At 40.8% G+C, this 17,058-nt stretch overlaps 1 protein-coding gene across 2 annotated transcripts in view; it reads left to right on the top strand.

Annotated features, from left to right (window-relative positions):
• The window catches only part of tcf12 (transcription factor 12), a 70,479-nt gene extending 57,118 nt beyond the window's left edge, over positions 1-13,361 (top strand). The window contains exons 14-20 of one of the 2 annotated variants that reach the window (XM_053414756.1): positions 2,362-2,435; positions 6,563-6,748; positions 9,153-9,267; positions 9,369-9,531; positions 9,919-10,148; positions 10,281-10,434; positions 10,866-13,361. In XM_053414756.1, coding sequence (XP_053270731.1) covers positions 2,362-2,435; positions 6,563-6,748; positions 9,153-9,267; positions 9,369-9,531; positions 9,919-10,148; positions 10,281-10,423 — 911 coding nt within the window. In that variant the 3' untranslated portion in view covers positions 10,424-10,434; positions 10,866-13,361. Of the gene's footprint in view, positions 1-2,361; positions 2,436-6,562; positions 6,749-9,152; positions 9,268-9,365; positions 9,532-9,918; positions 10,149-10,280; positions 10,435-10,865 lie in introns of both variants that reach the window. The other variant, XM_053414680.1, reaches the window with a different exon arrangement.
• The last annotated feature ends 3,697 nt before the right edge of the window (positions 13,362-17,058 follow it).

The following is a 17,058-nucleotide window of genomic DNA, read 5'->3' as shown; positions in this document are numbered from 1 at the left end:
GGCTGCTTTTTGAGGACAGGCAGACTTACCTCTCTGAACCCCTGTCTCTTCTAACCTACACAGCTATACAACTATTGAAGGTTCCTGTTTGTAATATACTGTGTTATTTAGTACATAAAAACAAAACAAGAGACATGTGTCTTTGAGGAATTTGCGTTTTCTGATGTGGTGACAGAGACGTGGAGAGAGTAATGGAAAGTAAATGAGTCGAGACAGTAAGGGAAAGCCCGGTGTGTTGCTTTAGTGGACAGTTGTGTCATGTGTGGTAATGGAGTGGCGGCAGCTGTCTCTATGTGTGCCCCCTTCATCCTCAGCTGTTGCCCTGCCCCATGGACAGCTGTTCCCTCCAACACACACTGAGACACACACACACACACAAACACACACACACGAACCAGGCTGCAAAAGGCCTTGTTTATGAGCCAGTGGGTGAAGGAGGGTGGCTGTGACTCAGCTGATGAGGAGGTCTATGAGGGCCCCGCACAGGGAGATCTCCCTCTTGACCTCTTTACAGTACAACACACCTCACAGCATAACAATGGCACGTATAGACTTTTTACAATGTAATGTTATAATACCTGGAAATACAGTTTTTATGATAAGAAAATGTAATGCAGTGTCAGTTTTTATTAATGGCCGTCATTTTATATAGAATAAATCAACAGCAGCACCCGAAAATAAATACATGTGGAATTTTGGGGGAAATGGATATTGTGTCACTGGCTGTGCTTCTGGGTTTACAACTTTAAAACTGGCACAAAATTTGTGAGCCACCAAATCCATTCATCATTAGGATTACACCAATGTACAGCACATTACTCACCACTGGTTTGTTCAATTAGCCCTCTCCGGTGCACGTGGGGACTGAAGCCCCAGGCTAATTTTTCACGGCCGCCAACCAGTATAGACTCATGTGGAGTATCTGTCTCATTCACCTGGGAGAAGGCTGAGACAGAGAGACTTTTTCATTTCCTCTCCCAAAGTCACTTATAATAGTCTTTTAATTAAAGTCTGCTTTCTCCTCAGCCTGTTCTGCATTTTTCACTGGCTTGCTTTTAGAAGAAGTTGAGAACAGTACAGAGTGGGATTTTAGAGTTACACTAAATGATAGATACCCAAAACAAAGTCTCCATCTGTAGTTTGTGCTACAGTGGACTCCATTCAGCAGGATGTAGGCTGGGTTTGGCATCTTTTCACCAATAATGGACACCAGAAGAGCTCTGAGTGCTGCGAGCTGGAAAGGTCCACGGACATCCAATCCTGTAAATAACCCTGAAAGGTTAATTTTTTGTCAAATTCCATTAAGGTTATTTGATTTTGTAATGCTTTGCCTCCTCTTGCACGCGGCAGGCAGATTAGTTGGAAGATTTCGCTTCAGAAAGAGGAAAGAAAGAAATGTTGCACTGCAGTTGGAAATGTGATCAGCAGATGTGGATTCCTTTTCCTTTGCTCTAATTGACACCAGATCAAATTAGCTTGATTCGCTTCCCTGCACTGGCCTGCAGATTAACTTTTTCTGGCTCACATAAATGTATTATATCCAGTGTGAACTTCTTCCAGATAAAGGTAAATTGTAATCCCTCTGATCTTAAATTTCTCTATTTAGATTATGTGACTAAATTGCATGATTTTTCGTGTGGAATGAAAATGAATCTGCCAAAGTAGATTTGGCTTCATGAGACAAATTAGTAGAAATGAAGCAGTGATACTCCCAATGTAAATCCTGTCAAATACACACTGAGAAACAGAGTGTGTAGCTACTATACACCATTCAAATAAGTGTCGGACGAAAACCTAATGAGGAACATAACTCAACAATACCAGCCGACTGAATCCAGATGTTTCGCATATTTTCTTCATCAAAAAATCCCTGATGAAGGCCATGTGTCGAAACGCTGTTCAAACAACTGCATTTTCTATCACACTGTGTTTATATCAACTTTAAGTTTCCACAAAGGAGTGTGAAGGAAAACGAGTGTCAGATTAGTCAGTGGTCACATTGTTCTCCAGGCTCTCATAGCAATGCTTATTAATGTGCAGATGCAGCGTACATCTGCCAAGTGTGGAAGTGGGCGGTAAATGAACAAACTCTCCGCTGGCTCGTGTTTTCAGGATGCAGTCCAGCCATCAGGAAGTGATGCCGTTGAGTCCAGAAAGATAAAAATATCTCATGTGGAACAAAAAGAAACCAGAAAATCTGGATGTCAGTGTGTGATGGCTGCATGTTATTGTGTGTGTCAGTTAGCAGTGTATCGGTGCACCCAGTGAGGAAGGATACAGCTATCAGCCATGATGATGTGTAACGGAATAAGGGGATTTCCAAACCTTGACCTCTGCTACATCTCTTTTGTTTCTCCCTAGGTAACCACCAGTGGCCCCGTGCTAGCGGACAGACCCCCTCCTCTCCGAATTATGAGAACTCCCTTCACTCATTGGTAAGATCGCTGTCCTCTGTATCAGTGAGCCCACGTTATGATGGATGCTCACTTTGGATCGGTTACCCATGAAGGACCCGGCTAGCATTTCAGGGAGATTCCTGTCCGACAAATGTTTTGCTGGGGGAAGGGGGGGGTAGAGGAATAACCAAACTGAACAATACCTGTCTCTTGGGGCTTGCCATCTGTCCTCTTTTCCGAGCGCCGGGGCGGGGATGACAGTTGGGGGGTTGGGTTTTGTTGAGGGGGCTGGTGTGGGGGTGACAGCTGTTTGCTGAACCACATCTCCAGGATTCCTCTGCTGCCACGCGGCCAGAGCCACAGATCATCTTTCATGTAACCTGCTACCTGATGCATGTCATGTATTTACATCCCCTGCTTTTTAGAGTATTTAATTATGGAGCTCAGATAACAGAAGTAAAAAAACATTTTGTGGTCTTAACCAGTGTTAATTGTGCTGTTAAAATAATTGTTATCGTTTACATATTGTCCAGTTTTGTTTTGAACCCACAGAAATGTCTGGCATTTTCAAAAGCTGCTTGGTGTTAGTTACTCTGCTGCTCTGCTGCACGTCCTCGGAGCTGTAAGCTTTGGTGATTCCTACAAATCAATAAAGGGAGGATGCAGAGAGATACTGCTGCAAAATCCACATATTACTCACATTTATTGTTAAATCCCAAAGCTGTTAATAATAATTGCACATGACTTTATAAGGCCACAGTCCAGCTGCAGTCTTATCACATACAGTGCCTTGCATAAGTATTCACCCCCCTTGGACTTTTTCCCATTATGTACTGTTACTAACTGGAATTCAAATAGACTTAAATAAACTTTTTCCCGTTTGATCAACAAAACATGCATAGTACTTTGGAGGTGCAAAATAAATTTTATTGTGACACAAACAATAATGAGAACAAAAAAGTTGACATCTGTTGGGTGCATAAGTATTCACCCCCCTGTGTCAATACTTGGTAGAACCCCCTTTCGCTGCAATTACAGCTGCAAGTCTTTTGGGGTATGTCTCTACCAGCTTTGCACATCTAGAGATGGAAAGGTTTGTCCATTCTTCTTGGCAAAAAAGATGAAGCTCAGTCAGATTGGATGGAGACCGTCTGTGAACCGCAATCTTCAAGTCTTGCCATAGATTCTCTATTGGATTGAGGTCTGGGCTTTGACTGGGCCATTTTAAGACATTAACATTCTTTAATCCAAACCATTCCTTTGTAGCTCTGGCTGTATGTTTAGGGTCATTGTCCTGCTGGAAGATGAACCTCCGCCCCAGTCTCAAGTCTTTTGCAGACTGCATCAGATTTTCTTCAAGGATTTCCCTGTATTTGGCTCCATCCATCTTTCCCTCTATTCTGACCAGTTTCCCTGTACCTGCTGAAGAGAAGCATCCCCACAGCATGATGCTACCACCACCATGTTTCACTGTTGGGATGGTGTGCTCAGGGTGATGGGCAGTGTTGGGTTTTCGCCACACATAGCGTTTTGCATTGAGGCCATAAAGTTCAATTTTGGTCTCATCTGACCAGAGCACCTTCTTCCACATGTTTGCTGTGTCTCCCACATGGCTTCTGGCAAACTCCAAACGGGATTTTTTATGGATCCCTTTCAACAATGGCTTTCTCCTTGCCACTCTTCCATAAAGGCCAGATTTGTGGAGTAGACGACTAATAGTTGTCCTGTGGACAGATTCTCCCACCTCAGCTGTGGATCTCTGCAACTCCTCCAGAGTAACCATGGGCCTCCTGGTTGCTTCTCTGATTAATTTTCTCCTTGTCCGACTCTTCAGTTTGGGTGGACGGCCTCCTCTTGGTAGGTTTGCGGTTGTGCCATATTCTTTCCATTTTGTTATGATGGATTTTATGGTGCTCAGAGAGATGTTCAAAGCTCTGGATATTTTTTTATAACCTAACCCTGCTTCATATTTCTCCACAACTTTATCCCTGACCTGTTTGGTGAGCTCCTTGGTCTTCATGATGCTGTTTGTTCAGTAATGATCTCCAACAAACTCTGAGTCCGTCACAGAACAGGTGTATTTATACTGAGATTAAATTGCAGACAGGTGGACCCTATTTACTAATTATGTGACTTGCAAATGTGACTTGTGAATGCAATTGGTCGCACCAGATCTTTGTTAGGGGTTTCACAGTAAAGGGGGTGAATACATATGCACTCAACACTTTTCAGATTTTTATTTGTAAATAATTGTGAAATCCATGTAATATTTCCCCCCACTTCCAAATGATGCACTATTTTGTGTTGGTCCATTACATAAACTCACGATGAAATAAATTTTAATCTGTGGTTATACCATGACAAAATGTAGAAAAGTCCAAAGGGGGTGAATACTTATGCAAGGCACTGTAGTTCCCTTCATTCAGCTGACAGCTTGTGAAGAGTACACTGAACATAAACCACGTAGATGTTTCCTCACACTCTGACACAAGCTTTGTTTTGTTTCTTCATGGCCACCATTGATAAGTCAAGGTGACGATTAAAGTGAATAGCGTTAGATAACCTGAAAATGATCTGCTGATGAAAGCGCCATGAAAGCAACTGCCGTTCACGTGCTTTATGACACGTATGAAGTTAATTCAGCAGCACAATCAGCCATGTTATGTCACTATGTGTCACTACTTAAAACAGCTGATTTTTGTGTTGAGGAGGAAACAACAGACCTGCAGTAAATCGCAGTAGCTTCTCACAGTGTCAGATTCATTCCACTTCTCAGTGGCGAAAGGACAAAATAAAAAGGAGTGGCCACCTGACGTCATCTCACAGGCTGTTGACAACCTGTGGGCCATAATGGAAAAAATGTGCAACCCCAAATTTGAATCGTAACTGCATGACTAATGGAATTAAATAGTATTCCAATATTCCAGAGTCATTTAGCTTTAGTGGTTTAAAATGACTTATATTACTGTTTTAATGTTGTCAGGATTGTTTGGGGGGCGTGTACTGTAGAAAAAGCAAGGATCACAGTTAGGTAGTTGAGTCAGAACTATTTGGGACATTAGAAAGTCTTAGTAGTTCTAGGAACAGTCAAGCCAGTCAACAATTTGATTCCAGACAAAATAACTGATCTTGTTAGTGGTTTAGGCCAATGACACTAGTTTATATTAGATTGGACTTCTGTATTATGAAAAGTAGCCACAAATCTTTCTTGTAAAGTGGTCAACTGCTTCATATTGTTTAGATTTATTGGAAAGCATGGCTTGATTTTAGAGATATAACCACGAGAGTTGCAGTATATTTATGTCGTAAGGTAACTCGGACAATGGAGAACACAGGAATTACATATATTCCAAAAGAGAATTCAAAACACAACTGGCTTTGAAGCCAGTTGTGCAAATAAACGTTACGCACGATAGTGAATGTAAAGTTGAAGATGTGACCTGTAATGTTTAATGTTTTAAAATCTCCATAGAGTGAATGGTTGGATGCAGCATGCTTGCTTATTGTCTGCGTCTTTACAAAAACAATCTGTCCACAGTGTGTTTCTCGTATTTATAGATTCTGATCTTTTCTCATAATCCTCTCTCATTCTTATTTGACTTTGCCAGAAAAACCGAGTTCATCAGCAGTTGCATGAGCATCTCCATGATGCCATGTCTTTCTTAAAGGATGTCTGCGAGGTACTCTTCAGATAGAGCCTTTAATCACTACATGTTTCATACATCTTTGCGTTCCTCATTTTGCTCGACCTGCAATCCATAACCCTGACAGAGAAATGCAGTTTTATTTAATTTTTTTATTTGTTGCCATATTGTCATGTTATGTTGTATTTTGAGCTTCTCCAGCTTGAAGTAATCATCTTAGGTGCAGTTAAATTCTAAATAATTGTTGAAGCACCTCAATTGGCTGTAGCGATCTGTCTGTTATTCAGTTAAAATACATGATGACTTCTAAACCTCAAGCTGGAATGGCTCTGTTGATCTTGCATTTGAATTGCCTTCTTTATCTTATGTTTCAGTTTTTTGTTGTTGTTTCCAAGTCCACACCACACAATCAGTGTTTTCAATTTGAGTCCTAATGTGCTTATACTAAGCTGCTCTGTCCTTCTTTTCCTCTCTTCTCCCTCTCCCTAACCCTGCGCCCCTCAATCCCTCCGGTCCCTCCAGTCTCGAATGGAGGACCGTCTGGACAGATTGGATGATGCAATCCTAGTTCTGAGGAACCATGCAGTGGGCTCCACTACCAGTCTGCCCAGCGACATACACAGTCTGCTGGGACAGGCGCAAAACGGGCCAATAGCAGGCATTGGAGCTAACTTTCCCGCCTCGGCATTGGTTCGGACAGCAGCGATGGTATGAGAATCAAAGTTTTCTGTGTGTTTAGAGTGTTGCATGAGGCAAGAGAGAAAACTCATTTTTTTATTGGTATTTTTGTGACTCATCAACAAATGAAGCCTCACCCACCTGTTAAAAACAGATTTCCCAGCATGAGTAAAAACTACACATTTTCCCACACATGAACAGTCGAATATATCCTGACATATTTTCCATAAGTGTAATAGCTGGCCGAAGGCTCACCCTCCTCTCAAGAGCGGCTGTATACACAAGGGTGGAAGAGAAATGAGAAAAACAGGCGTAATGGAGTGAAGTTGGGCTTTGGTGTAAGAAGTGTTTGTGTGTTGCAGTCTTTTTAGAGTTAAAGTCAAAGCCTTTGGAGACTCAGGGGAGAGCAGGACTCAGTATGAATCAGGATGTGTTCACTCATCCTCCATCTGAGGTATTTCACTTTAAAAAGCCAAGAGATTTGAAGACATCTGCAGTCGAAGTTAAAACGTTACGGCTCGTCCAACGGTAATCTGGAGGTGTTTGAAAATAATATAGGTCACATACAGTAATACAAAAAGAAACAATGCTCATTCACTTTTAATGGGTAGATGATCAGATTACTTTTAAAATCTCCAACTATGCTATTATTGTCATTATCAATTAATTGCTTAGTTTGCAAAGTTTCAAAATATTAAATGCTCATTCAATTTTTTTACGATTATGATATTGTCAAATTGCTTCTTTGTTATCAGATTAGAGAAAGAAGAGCAGCAACTCTTCACAGTCAAGAAGCTGAAGCTAAAGAATGTTTGGTTTTTTGCTTGTAAGGAGAATTAGATAATCACTAAGCACACACAAGATATTCCCTTCTGATGCTCAGCTATAAGTTGTTTTTAAATAAAATAGATATTTAATGCATTTCAACTGTCACTTGGGCATTTCGTGATCACTAAAGGTGAACTGTTTTTGTTCCCTCTTCTTATCAGGCTTTTCACTTCCTGTCTCTGGTCCAGTGTTGCCAGTATGAATGTATTAGAAAAGCCTCTGAAGTCTCGGTTTGTTGGAGTTCAGTGTGTTTTCTGTCTCTGCTTGTCTGGACATTGGTGCTGAAGCTGCTGGATCTTTCAGAGAAGCTTGGTTTGTCCCTGAACAAGAATTTGTCTGTGGTTGTCAGAAGAGCTAAGTTTGATGTATTTGTTAAGGAGAGCTGGGCTGTGGCAGTGATGTTGACCGACTGCGACTGTGAGATAGAACATACTGTGTCTGCACTAACACAGGACTTCCTGTGTGGAGAGAGGTCCCGTCAGTCGGGACTGACCAGCACAGCCCAAGGCTTTTTACTCCGACTGACACTCCACCCTCTACCCCTTCCTCCCTTTCTCATTGCTTCTTATTAACAACTGAGGAGATCTGAATCGTTGGAAACGTGTGTCTGAACCCGCGGCCTCCACCCAAATAGAGATCCTCAGCTGTATGCTAATCAGGTCCAGCCATGAAAATGGCAGCTTTCTTTTCTTGCCAGAGCCCCAGTTTTTCCCTCCTCCTTCACCAGACAAAGAGTTGTTTGGACACCTGTTGAGAGCACCGCAAAGATTAGCGTAGCGCTGAGGAAGGGGAGGGGCTGGGGGCTGGTGGGGTTAACAGAGGCCAACAGTGACTGGGGATCACATTCCACAAGAAACAGGGAAGATTCCCTCCACCCTCTGTGAGGATTCCCCGCCTCTCCCCGGTTTACCAAAGAGGGAATCAAATAGCTGGAGAACATGTGGCAAACCTCGGGAACTAGGAGGGTATAACAGGGTGGGAGCTGACCAGTTTTATGTTGTGATTGTGGATGAAATAAAAAGGAAATGGTCGGACTGAGTGGGATGAGCTTGAGGATTTGTCTCATTGGAGACATGAGAAACAGACTTGTTCTCTGTTGTGGTCCCAGAGACTGAGAACATCACAACAGTGAAGTATAATGTAACATAAAAGGGAACATTTTCCATAATGTGTAATAAAGTATATTTTCTTTGAAGCTATTGTTACATGGGTCTTTTATTTGCTTTTATTGTTATGTTTTCCATTCATGGTTATTCATGGCACAGCTTTCTGCTTTGAAACAATTCACTAAAGCACCCCCAAGTGTTGAGAAGGATAGATTGGTATGACTCAGTAGACCCTGCACTTTTCATATGAAGAGATACAGACTGCAAAGAGCATCCAATCTGAATCTTATCAACATTTCAAAAGCCATTAGTTGTTATTTAATGTTGAAAGTTAAATCCTTGACCTATGTGGATGGACCATGTCACTGACGATTCTTTTTTTGTGTTTAGAACAAGTGAATCTTTTAGTTTTGGCTGTTCTCTCCACTCTTGACTATTTTGTGCCCCATCTCCTGAGCCTGTCTTCTTCCTGTCCCATGTCCCTCCTGTCTGTGTTGCAGCAGGGTGGTGCCCACGCTGACGATGCTGCCAGCCTGAACAACAGCCATGGAGGCCTGCCCAGTGCCGGCTCCACGTCCAGCGCAGAACTCAACCACCAGTTGGAAACATTCAGAGGTCTGGTGCAACCCTGCAGACTAATTGTGTCTCAGACATAACATTATATAGACACTGATGAGTTTATTTCTTTATGTCTATGTTTACATTGTCTTCAGCAGGTCTTGCTTCGGCCCTGGCTGGCCAGCTGCCCAGCGGCCTGGAGCTGAAGATGGAGAAACAGGACAAGGACGACATGAACGACGGCCTCTCCGCAGACGACAAGTCGGATGACGAGAGCGATAGAAGAGATATGAATACCCCCCGATCATGCACACGCTCGAGGTACCAGCATGTCGAGATGCAAAAACTAAATATTTTTTAAGTAAAACAGTTAAAAATTATCTAATGTTTGGTTTGGTGGCAGAAAATTATTATTTGAACTGAAACCTTGAGGATTGATCCTGCAATTTTATTTTCAGTCAACAAGTCACTGTGATGTTTTCTAAAGCAGTCACACTGCAGAAAGTGGTGATAAAGCCTGGGCAGGAGAGTGTCAAGTTAATTTATCTTTGTTGATGGTCTTTACTAATATTCCACTTTCAGTCAGAGGGAGAGAGGGGAAGACTTCTATGTTCGTTACTCTCAATCTACAGCTTATCTATAGTTTGTTTTGTGCATTTAGTTATAAACCAGATGTGCCATTCAGCTGGATTTCTCCTCTTCCCACAGTATCAATGAAGATGAAGGGCTGAATCCGGAGCAGAAGGCTGAACGTGAGCGTGAGAGAAGGATGGCTAACAACGCCCGTGAACGGCTGAGGGTGCGAGACATCAACGGGGCCTTCAAGGAGCTGGGGCGCATGTGCCAACTGCACCTGAAGAGCGAGAAGCCCCAAACTAAACTGCTCATCCTCCATCAGGCTGTGGCTGTCATACTCAGCTTGGAGCAGCAAGTCAGGGGTCAGTGTCCAGCTAGCTCACGCTTTGTCACAGCTTCAAATGCTGATCCTTCAACAACGCTTAACGTCCTTGCATGTGGTAATTTGTGGGTCACATCCTCAAAGTTTGAATCCTGTCCCCATACACTTACAGAGCGGAATCTGAACCCCAAAGCAGCCTGCCTGAAGAGAAGGGAGGAGGAGAAGGTGAGTGGGGGCTCCAGTGACTCCCATCAAGGCCACATAGGAGGTCATCCAGGCCTGAGTGACGCATCCAACCCAATGGGCCACATCTGAGCAGCAGACAGGTAACTCTCACTTCCTGCAACTCACCATTACTTTCAGTATTAATTCACCTGGCGACTGTTCATTCATTAATTGATTAATCTGAGAATCTTAGGCAAAGTAAGTATCTTATATTGTGTTTTCTGAAAACTCATTTTATTTTTTATATTTGTATCTTTTTAAATGTGGTTTTAATTCATTTGCAGACCTCATTGAACTGTAAAGTAATTTTATTCATTTATTTGTTTTATTTGTTTGTTTATTTTTCCTGATTCCACAGTAGCCACAACTAAACAGATTGTTGAATGATTAATGATTTTATCATTTAGTTCCTGATTATGTCAGACAGTATTGGTAGCATATTGATACAAATATTGATGATATTTATGAATGTAGTTAGTGTGATTATTGACGATCACCTCTAATTAGTGTATTTCTCGTCTCCTCTCTCCAGATCAAAGTGATCCACCTCATTTCTGTCCTGTTTGGAGTCGGCAACCTTTCTTCCCAGCGACAGACGGGACTCACAGAGTTTTCGACACCAATTGGAGGAGATAGACCACTTGAAGCAAAACCACAAGACTTAACAGAATCCAGTCCTATTAGACAGAGAAAGAACCAAGCTTCCAGCTCCCTGTGACCAGTTTCCATTCGCAAAAAACTCTCCCCACAAAAAAATCATCAGCAGATATCACTGTCTGCAAGAAGTGTGTTGCTTCTGAACAATCAGAGACTCGCAATCTCTTCAAGCCGTGTGTGGAAATTGCCTCGTGCCTAAACTGAATTGACGAATGCATTGTAACAGCAATTGTTTTTTGTTTGTCTGTTTCTTTTTTTTCTATTTATTATGTTATTGAGCTATAAAGTGTGTGTCTAAAGGGAAAGTTAAGTACATCAAAGAAGTATGCAGCTTTTCAGTCTATAGTTTGCCAGTGTCACCATTAAAATGGAGCACTCCACCCTGCTAGATCTTTGGCGAGTCCGGGTTGAATGACGGGAAAATATTTGGGCACTTATGAGATTGACATTAATTTATTGGCCGGTTTAGAGTGATGACTAAAAATTATTATTAGCTTTTAGAACTGAAAGACTAAAGCACCCCCATTCAAAAAAAAAGAAAAGAGACTATATTATTTATGTTTATATTTTATTCGTTCTGCCACCAAAACGACCCTGTTTATTTCTGCATAGGTTAGATGGCTTTCTGTGCTGCTGACCAGTGGAGTAATAGGCCCGACTGCATTGGCATCAACAATATTGTAGGGCCCAGACAAGTGGCAAACTCTAGTTTGACTGAAAGCTCAGATTAAGCCTGTCTCTTTTCCTCTGTAGTGAGCAGTGAGAATACAGAACCTTAGCATTCCCTGCATATTGTTAGTGTCTTAACTAAAGGACAAGTGGACTTCACCGCCCTTCAGCTTCCGTCGCCATTTAGTGTTAAATGTAAACAATAACACATTTCCTCTGATTCACGTCTTTGTTCAGCCTCCTGACAGTTACACGCTCCTGACGTCAGCACACAGGAGGCTTTTTTGTTTTTTTTCTACATTTTTTCCGCCACTAGCTGTAGAAAGATTGCTTAATGAAGAAGTGAAGACGAATTTAAACAAATCAAAAACGACGACCACACTTTATCCTGGCCTGATGAAGATAGATCCACTTTTTCAGTTTTCTTCTCTGTTAATATCGCAAGACATACAATTTTAAAAGTAGTTAAAGTTTGTTATACTTGTTTGTGTTTTAACCGGTCCTTTTTTTGAGGCTTCCAGCTTTATAATACAGAGAAAACATCTAAGTTATTTTTCAGTGTTTTGATCCAAGCCGTGATATACTCGATACAGTAAACCAGACTCTACACTTCATATGTTTTTGATAAATATCATAGTGTAGCATAATATTGAACAAAAACAGTTATCAGGATTTTTTTTATGTTTCAAGACATTGCTCATGGCTTTCTTTAGTTTTTTCCTATGAGTGTGCATGCTTTTCGTTTCTCCTTTTATTAAGTCTTTGGTCTTAAGACTTGCTTTATATTCCATTTATTTCTTTGTATATTGTCTCCTATCATTATCATTATCTACACCTTAAACAAGGCTGCCACATTCAGAATAAGTATTCTGCACAAATAAGGGACTTAAATTACAAAAGATGCCACAACAAGAGTTTACATGACATATCTACCGTTTAACAAATGTTTTGTTTTTGTAAAACAAACCTAAGCCGTTCTTTTTTGTATATCATCAGACTGAATATGGCCTTGTTCTTCATTTCAGTATTCAAAAGCTTGTATTCATGTTGGCAGACGTTGATTGAGGGTATAATGTTCGTCACTTCCTGCTCTCTTTCCTTCATTTTTTTGTTATTTCCTGTCCTTCATTTATTTGCTTTTGTCTGCCAAGTTAGACTTTGCTGTATTCCCAGATGCTTTCCCTTGTATAATATATAAAAAATGAAATCAAAAAATGAAAAAAAAAAACATTTGGCTTATTTTTCACTGTAGTTAGTCTTTTATACAATAATACTGTAAGAATATTTCTTGAATTCTAAATATTACTCTTTCTAGATTTTTGAAAGCAAAAGTTTTGAGTAAAAAGTTTCTTACTTTATTTTACTATATTAGATAGTAAAATGTACAGTTATTTACCATAACCTGTCCATTATTATAAGAAAATAAAATAGCATCTCAAGAGCATGAAATTAATTGTTGCTCATAGTCTTGAACTTAAAAAGGCTTCGTACGAGATCCAGATTCCTAAAAGTGCGACTTGCATCTAATTCTTCTGTCTCGTTAAAGATTCGAATGATAAAAGAAATGTTCTTGTGTCAAATGTCAAAGGTATTGTCGATGCACATTCAAAACAAAACTGAAAATTCGAATTTTATGTCTTTTCAACAGAAAAACAATGTATATAACATTTATGTTGCAATAAATGTGCCATCTTTTTTTAAACTCAGTTGTATGTGCATTTATTTCTCTCACTGAACAAACATGTTTGTTTCTGTCATCTATTCTTCATGTGTAAATGATCTCCTCGCCATAAAGTTTTATTTTATGAAAATAAACAGGAAGGATAAAGCAGGGTGTGCTCAGAAACGCGGGGGCGGATTTAGCACTTCATATTATTTTTTGTTTTATTTTTTAGAAGACATTTCTACAGTGGATTTAGGCCAAATAAGTGTTTCATAGTACGTGACTCATTTTTGAAAATAATGCCAGTGGACCATTGTAGTCTGTATGAAAAGTAATATGAATATATATGTTTCTATTTTTAATAAAATGTGTTAGCAGTATACTGTACATGCGCCATGCTCCTTTGTTGTTCATATTCATATCCATGCAGGATGAAGACAAATATCTGTATGAAAGCCATTCCAGCAAAAGGCAAAGAATATGAATATTTATCAACAGTAGAATATAGATAGATATAGAATAGATATTTAGGGACCAGTTGATTTTTTACTTTTCAGTGGGACGTTATTCACATTTTTATACTCGCAGCCGTAAACTTCCTCACTGAATCTGCTAGTCAATCCCAACAGTGTTGTGAGAATGCTGCTCTGAACCTGCAGGACTGTTGAGCTGTAAATCTCAGCCTCTTGTACATCTGCACGGAATTATGCTGCCGCAGATGCGAGCGTGAGATCGCTCATCACATCCTGAGGGGTCTGATCCCAGTTCAGTTTCCTGTCAGAGGGGACACTCGGAGGAAAACTGCTGACTGCTGTTCTGTCGGTGGTGAGCACAGTGAAGCAGCGTAAATCACGACTGTCATCTCTCAAAAAGAAACAGAGGAGATGTGAGTGCGTCGGGCCAATGGTGACGGTGGTGGGTGTGCATGTGTTCTGTAGGAGTGGGACCACCAAGTCTGAAGGCTGACTTCCTGTCATGGCTGCTGGGCCAACTGAAATGGCTCGCGTCCTTGAAGCGTGACCAAGAAGCTTCCTGCTCCTTCTGCTCCGAACAGTTAGATCATCCACTTCTCTGCCACCAGACGTGCTTCATGTTTTCTGTCCTCTCTGTTGTTTCAATTTCTAATCATAGCTTAAAGATTCAACACTCAATCTATAGTGTCGTAAAACAGTAAAATCACATCAACCATAAAGCATATATGTATAAGAGAGTGTAATAAAGGGATAAATAATTACGATAGGCATCCTCCCATGGTGGATGCTCTAAGACCACAGAGTTACAATCATTGTTAACAAACTATAACATTTACAAGACCAACACAGGACATTGATAATTTAGGAATTAAAGGACAGGTTCACATTGTTCAGGTTGGTTTGAAAACAAAGCTCACATGTGATCATCATTGATCTCTTGAAAGTGATGGGGAACAAACTCCAGAGTCCCTATTCTGTATAACGTACATGTGCGTTCTGCTAGAGCCAATAGGAGGCTTCATACGTCTCCTTCAGACAAAACAAGTAGTTATACATTCATAGACTGAACAGTTAAGGTCTTGTTGAGCTGTGGTAACACAAAGAGGGAATTTCATAATAGAAAGACTGAGCTGAAATAGTATCTTCACATGACGGCAGTGCTGGATCTTGGATTTGGAATCTGGGGCCACAATTTGCACAGAGGGGCCGATGATGTGACGGACGTCCATGCACGAGTCCTGATTCAGTTAAATGCATATTTAAGTCACTCCTTGTTCACTGTTTGCTCTACAGCTTTGAGCAAAGCCCCACATCATCGAATATACATTAAAAAAAAATCCTTGCCCAAGAAGAGTGTTTTTTAAATAGCTTAGAAAATTAAAATTCTTAATTTATTGCTAGTCATGTTTGCAAGTGACCATTTTTGAAAGACCAACAGGACAGGGGCACTTTAGGGCCAATCTGATTTCAGATGGGGCCAGAGCCCCCTGGCCCTGCCCCTGGATCCGCCCCTGCACGATGGAGAACAGGTGTCTCTGAAATGTTCTCTGCTGAGTTAGCCTCCCTTGGAAGAAGAGGAAACTGTTACACACCAAATTTGTAATTCTCCACCTGTTGAATTACTTTTGCCATGTATGACCAGAGCTAGATACCAACTAACTAACTAACTGCCTGACTGACTGACTGACTGACTACCTGACTGACTAATTGAAAAAACTTGGAAGACCATGAGGGAAGGGGCCATGTGTTCACCACATTGTTTTCAGTGGTGACTTTTGCCTCCCACTAAGGTTCAGCGACAGATTTTTTCCATTACGTTGTTTTTAAGAAAATCACAACAATGGAAAAATAATAAATGCAGCAAACTCAATATGAACACGTCAGCTCGGTTCCCTGTGACCTTTCTTGCTGTTTGACCAGAATAAGAGCGAGCAGCGTACTGGTCATGCCCAGAGGTCCCAGCTGTGGCACGTCTGCAGAGAACAGAGCTCTCATTGTGTGCTGCTGTAAATCAACACAGTGGCACAGAGCTCGGATTAAAGGCTGTGGTGCCGCACGGCCTCTCTGCGGACACAAATATAAACAGAGGGCCGCGACAAAGGCCAGTGACCTGCAGGGCCTTCTTTCTGCTGCAGTTCAATACAGCATTATTGTGTGATCATTTCTTTACAATGCTGCTTTTCAGGAACTGCAAAATCTTTAGAAAAGTTGTGTCATTCAAAGTATTCTTTGTGAAGTTGGAGATACTTATGCTGAAAATTATACTGAGTGTAAAGTATGATAGGATTGTGAAATATTAAAACTGTGTGCCGGTAATGTTTATAAAGGAAAACTGCCTTTGTGTTAATGTGGTATTTATTGTATATGTGATTTTTCATGGAAATGAATTAATAGAAACCTCTTTGGGACAGCTTTTCAAAATCAAGAAAACGAAAAAAAAAAAATACTTCCTCCTGTTTTTTATTGTTGCTGTACTGGACTCTCACCATTTACCTGAACACCCCAGGTCTATCTGTTGTGATGGTTTACTGTTATGGTGTGTGTCCGTGTGTGTGTGAGTGTGTGTGTGTGTGTGTTTGTGTGTGTGTGTGTGTGTGTGAGTGTGTGTATGTGTGTGTGTGTGTGTGTGTGTGTGTGTGTGTGTGTGTGCGCAGCAGCCCCACCCGCAGCAGAGTTTCTCATTAACTGACCTCACTCAGGTCACCTACTAACCACTAGATGACGCTCTCGCTTTTAAAGACATGCAGCTGCATTTATGCATTTATGCAGAGTGCAAATAATTAATGTTACATCCTGCATGAGGCGAGCAAACTCATGTATAAAAGCCCCTTGGGAATTAAATAATTTATAAAATCATTACTTTGCACAAGAAATTAACATGAAATCAAGAGGTTAAAGTGTGTTACTTATTATTTCATTCTCCCAAATATTTTAATAATTCAAAATATTCCTGTTTTCCTATTTTTTTTTAACAACCAAATAGCAATAATAACCTGTTGGGCCTGCTTCTTCTGAACGCACACTTTGTATTACTTTCTCAGTCGGTCTGTAGTTTAATATTTAGTTTATATAGTTCAAAGAACATAAAAAGTTAATAAACATATAGTGAGTGTCAGATCCCACATACAGCCTGTGTCCTGCAGCCTGTACAGACTCTGCAGGTCTGAACCGAGCCGTGCCAAGGTTTATCTATTGATTTGTTATTTGAATACTTCTTTGGTCTCATGTTTACTCTTTATAAGTGAAGTATTGTTGTAACAACA

This window comes from Pleuronectes platessa, chromosome 1 (assembly GCF_947347685.1).
Source record: "Pleuronectes platessa chromosome 1, fPlePla1.1, whole genome shotgun sequence".
NCBI classification, from domain to species: domain Eukaryota; kingdom Metazoa; phylum Chordata; class Actinopteri; order Pleuronectiformes; family Pleuronectidae; genus Pleuronectes; species Pleuronectes platessa.
Note: the sequence above shows the minus strand (reverse complement) of the source record. Positions and strands in the feature narration are given on the sequence as shown.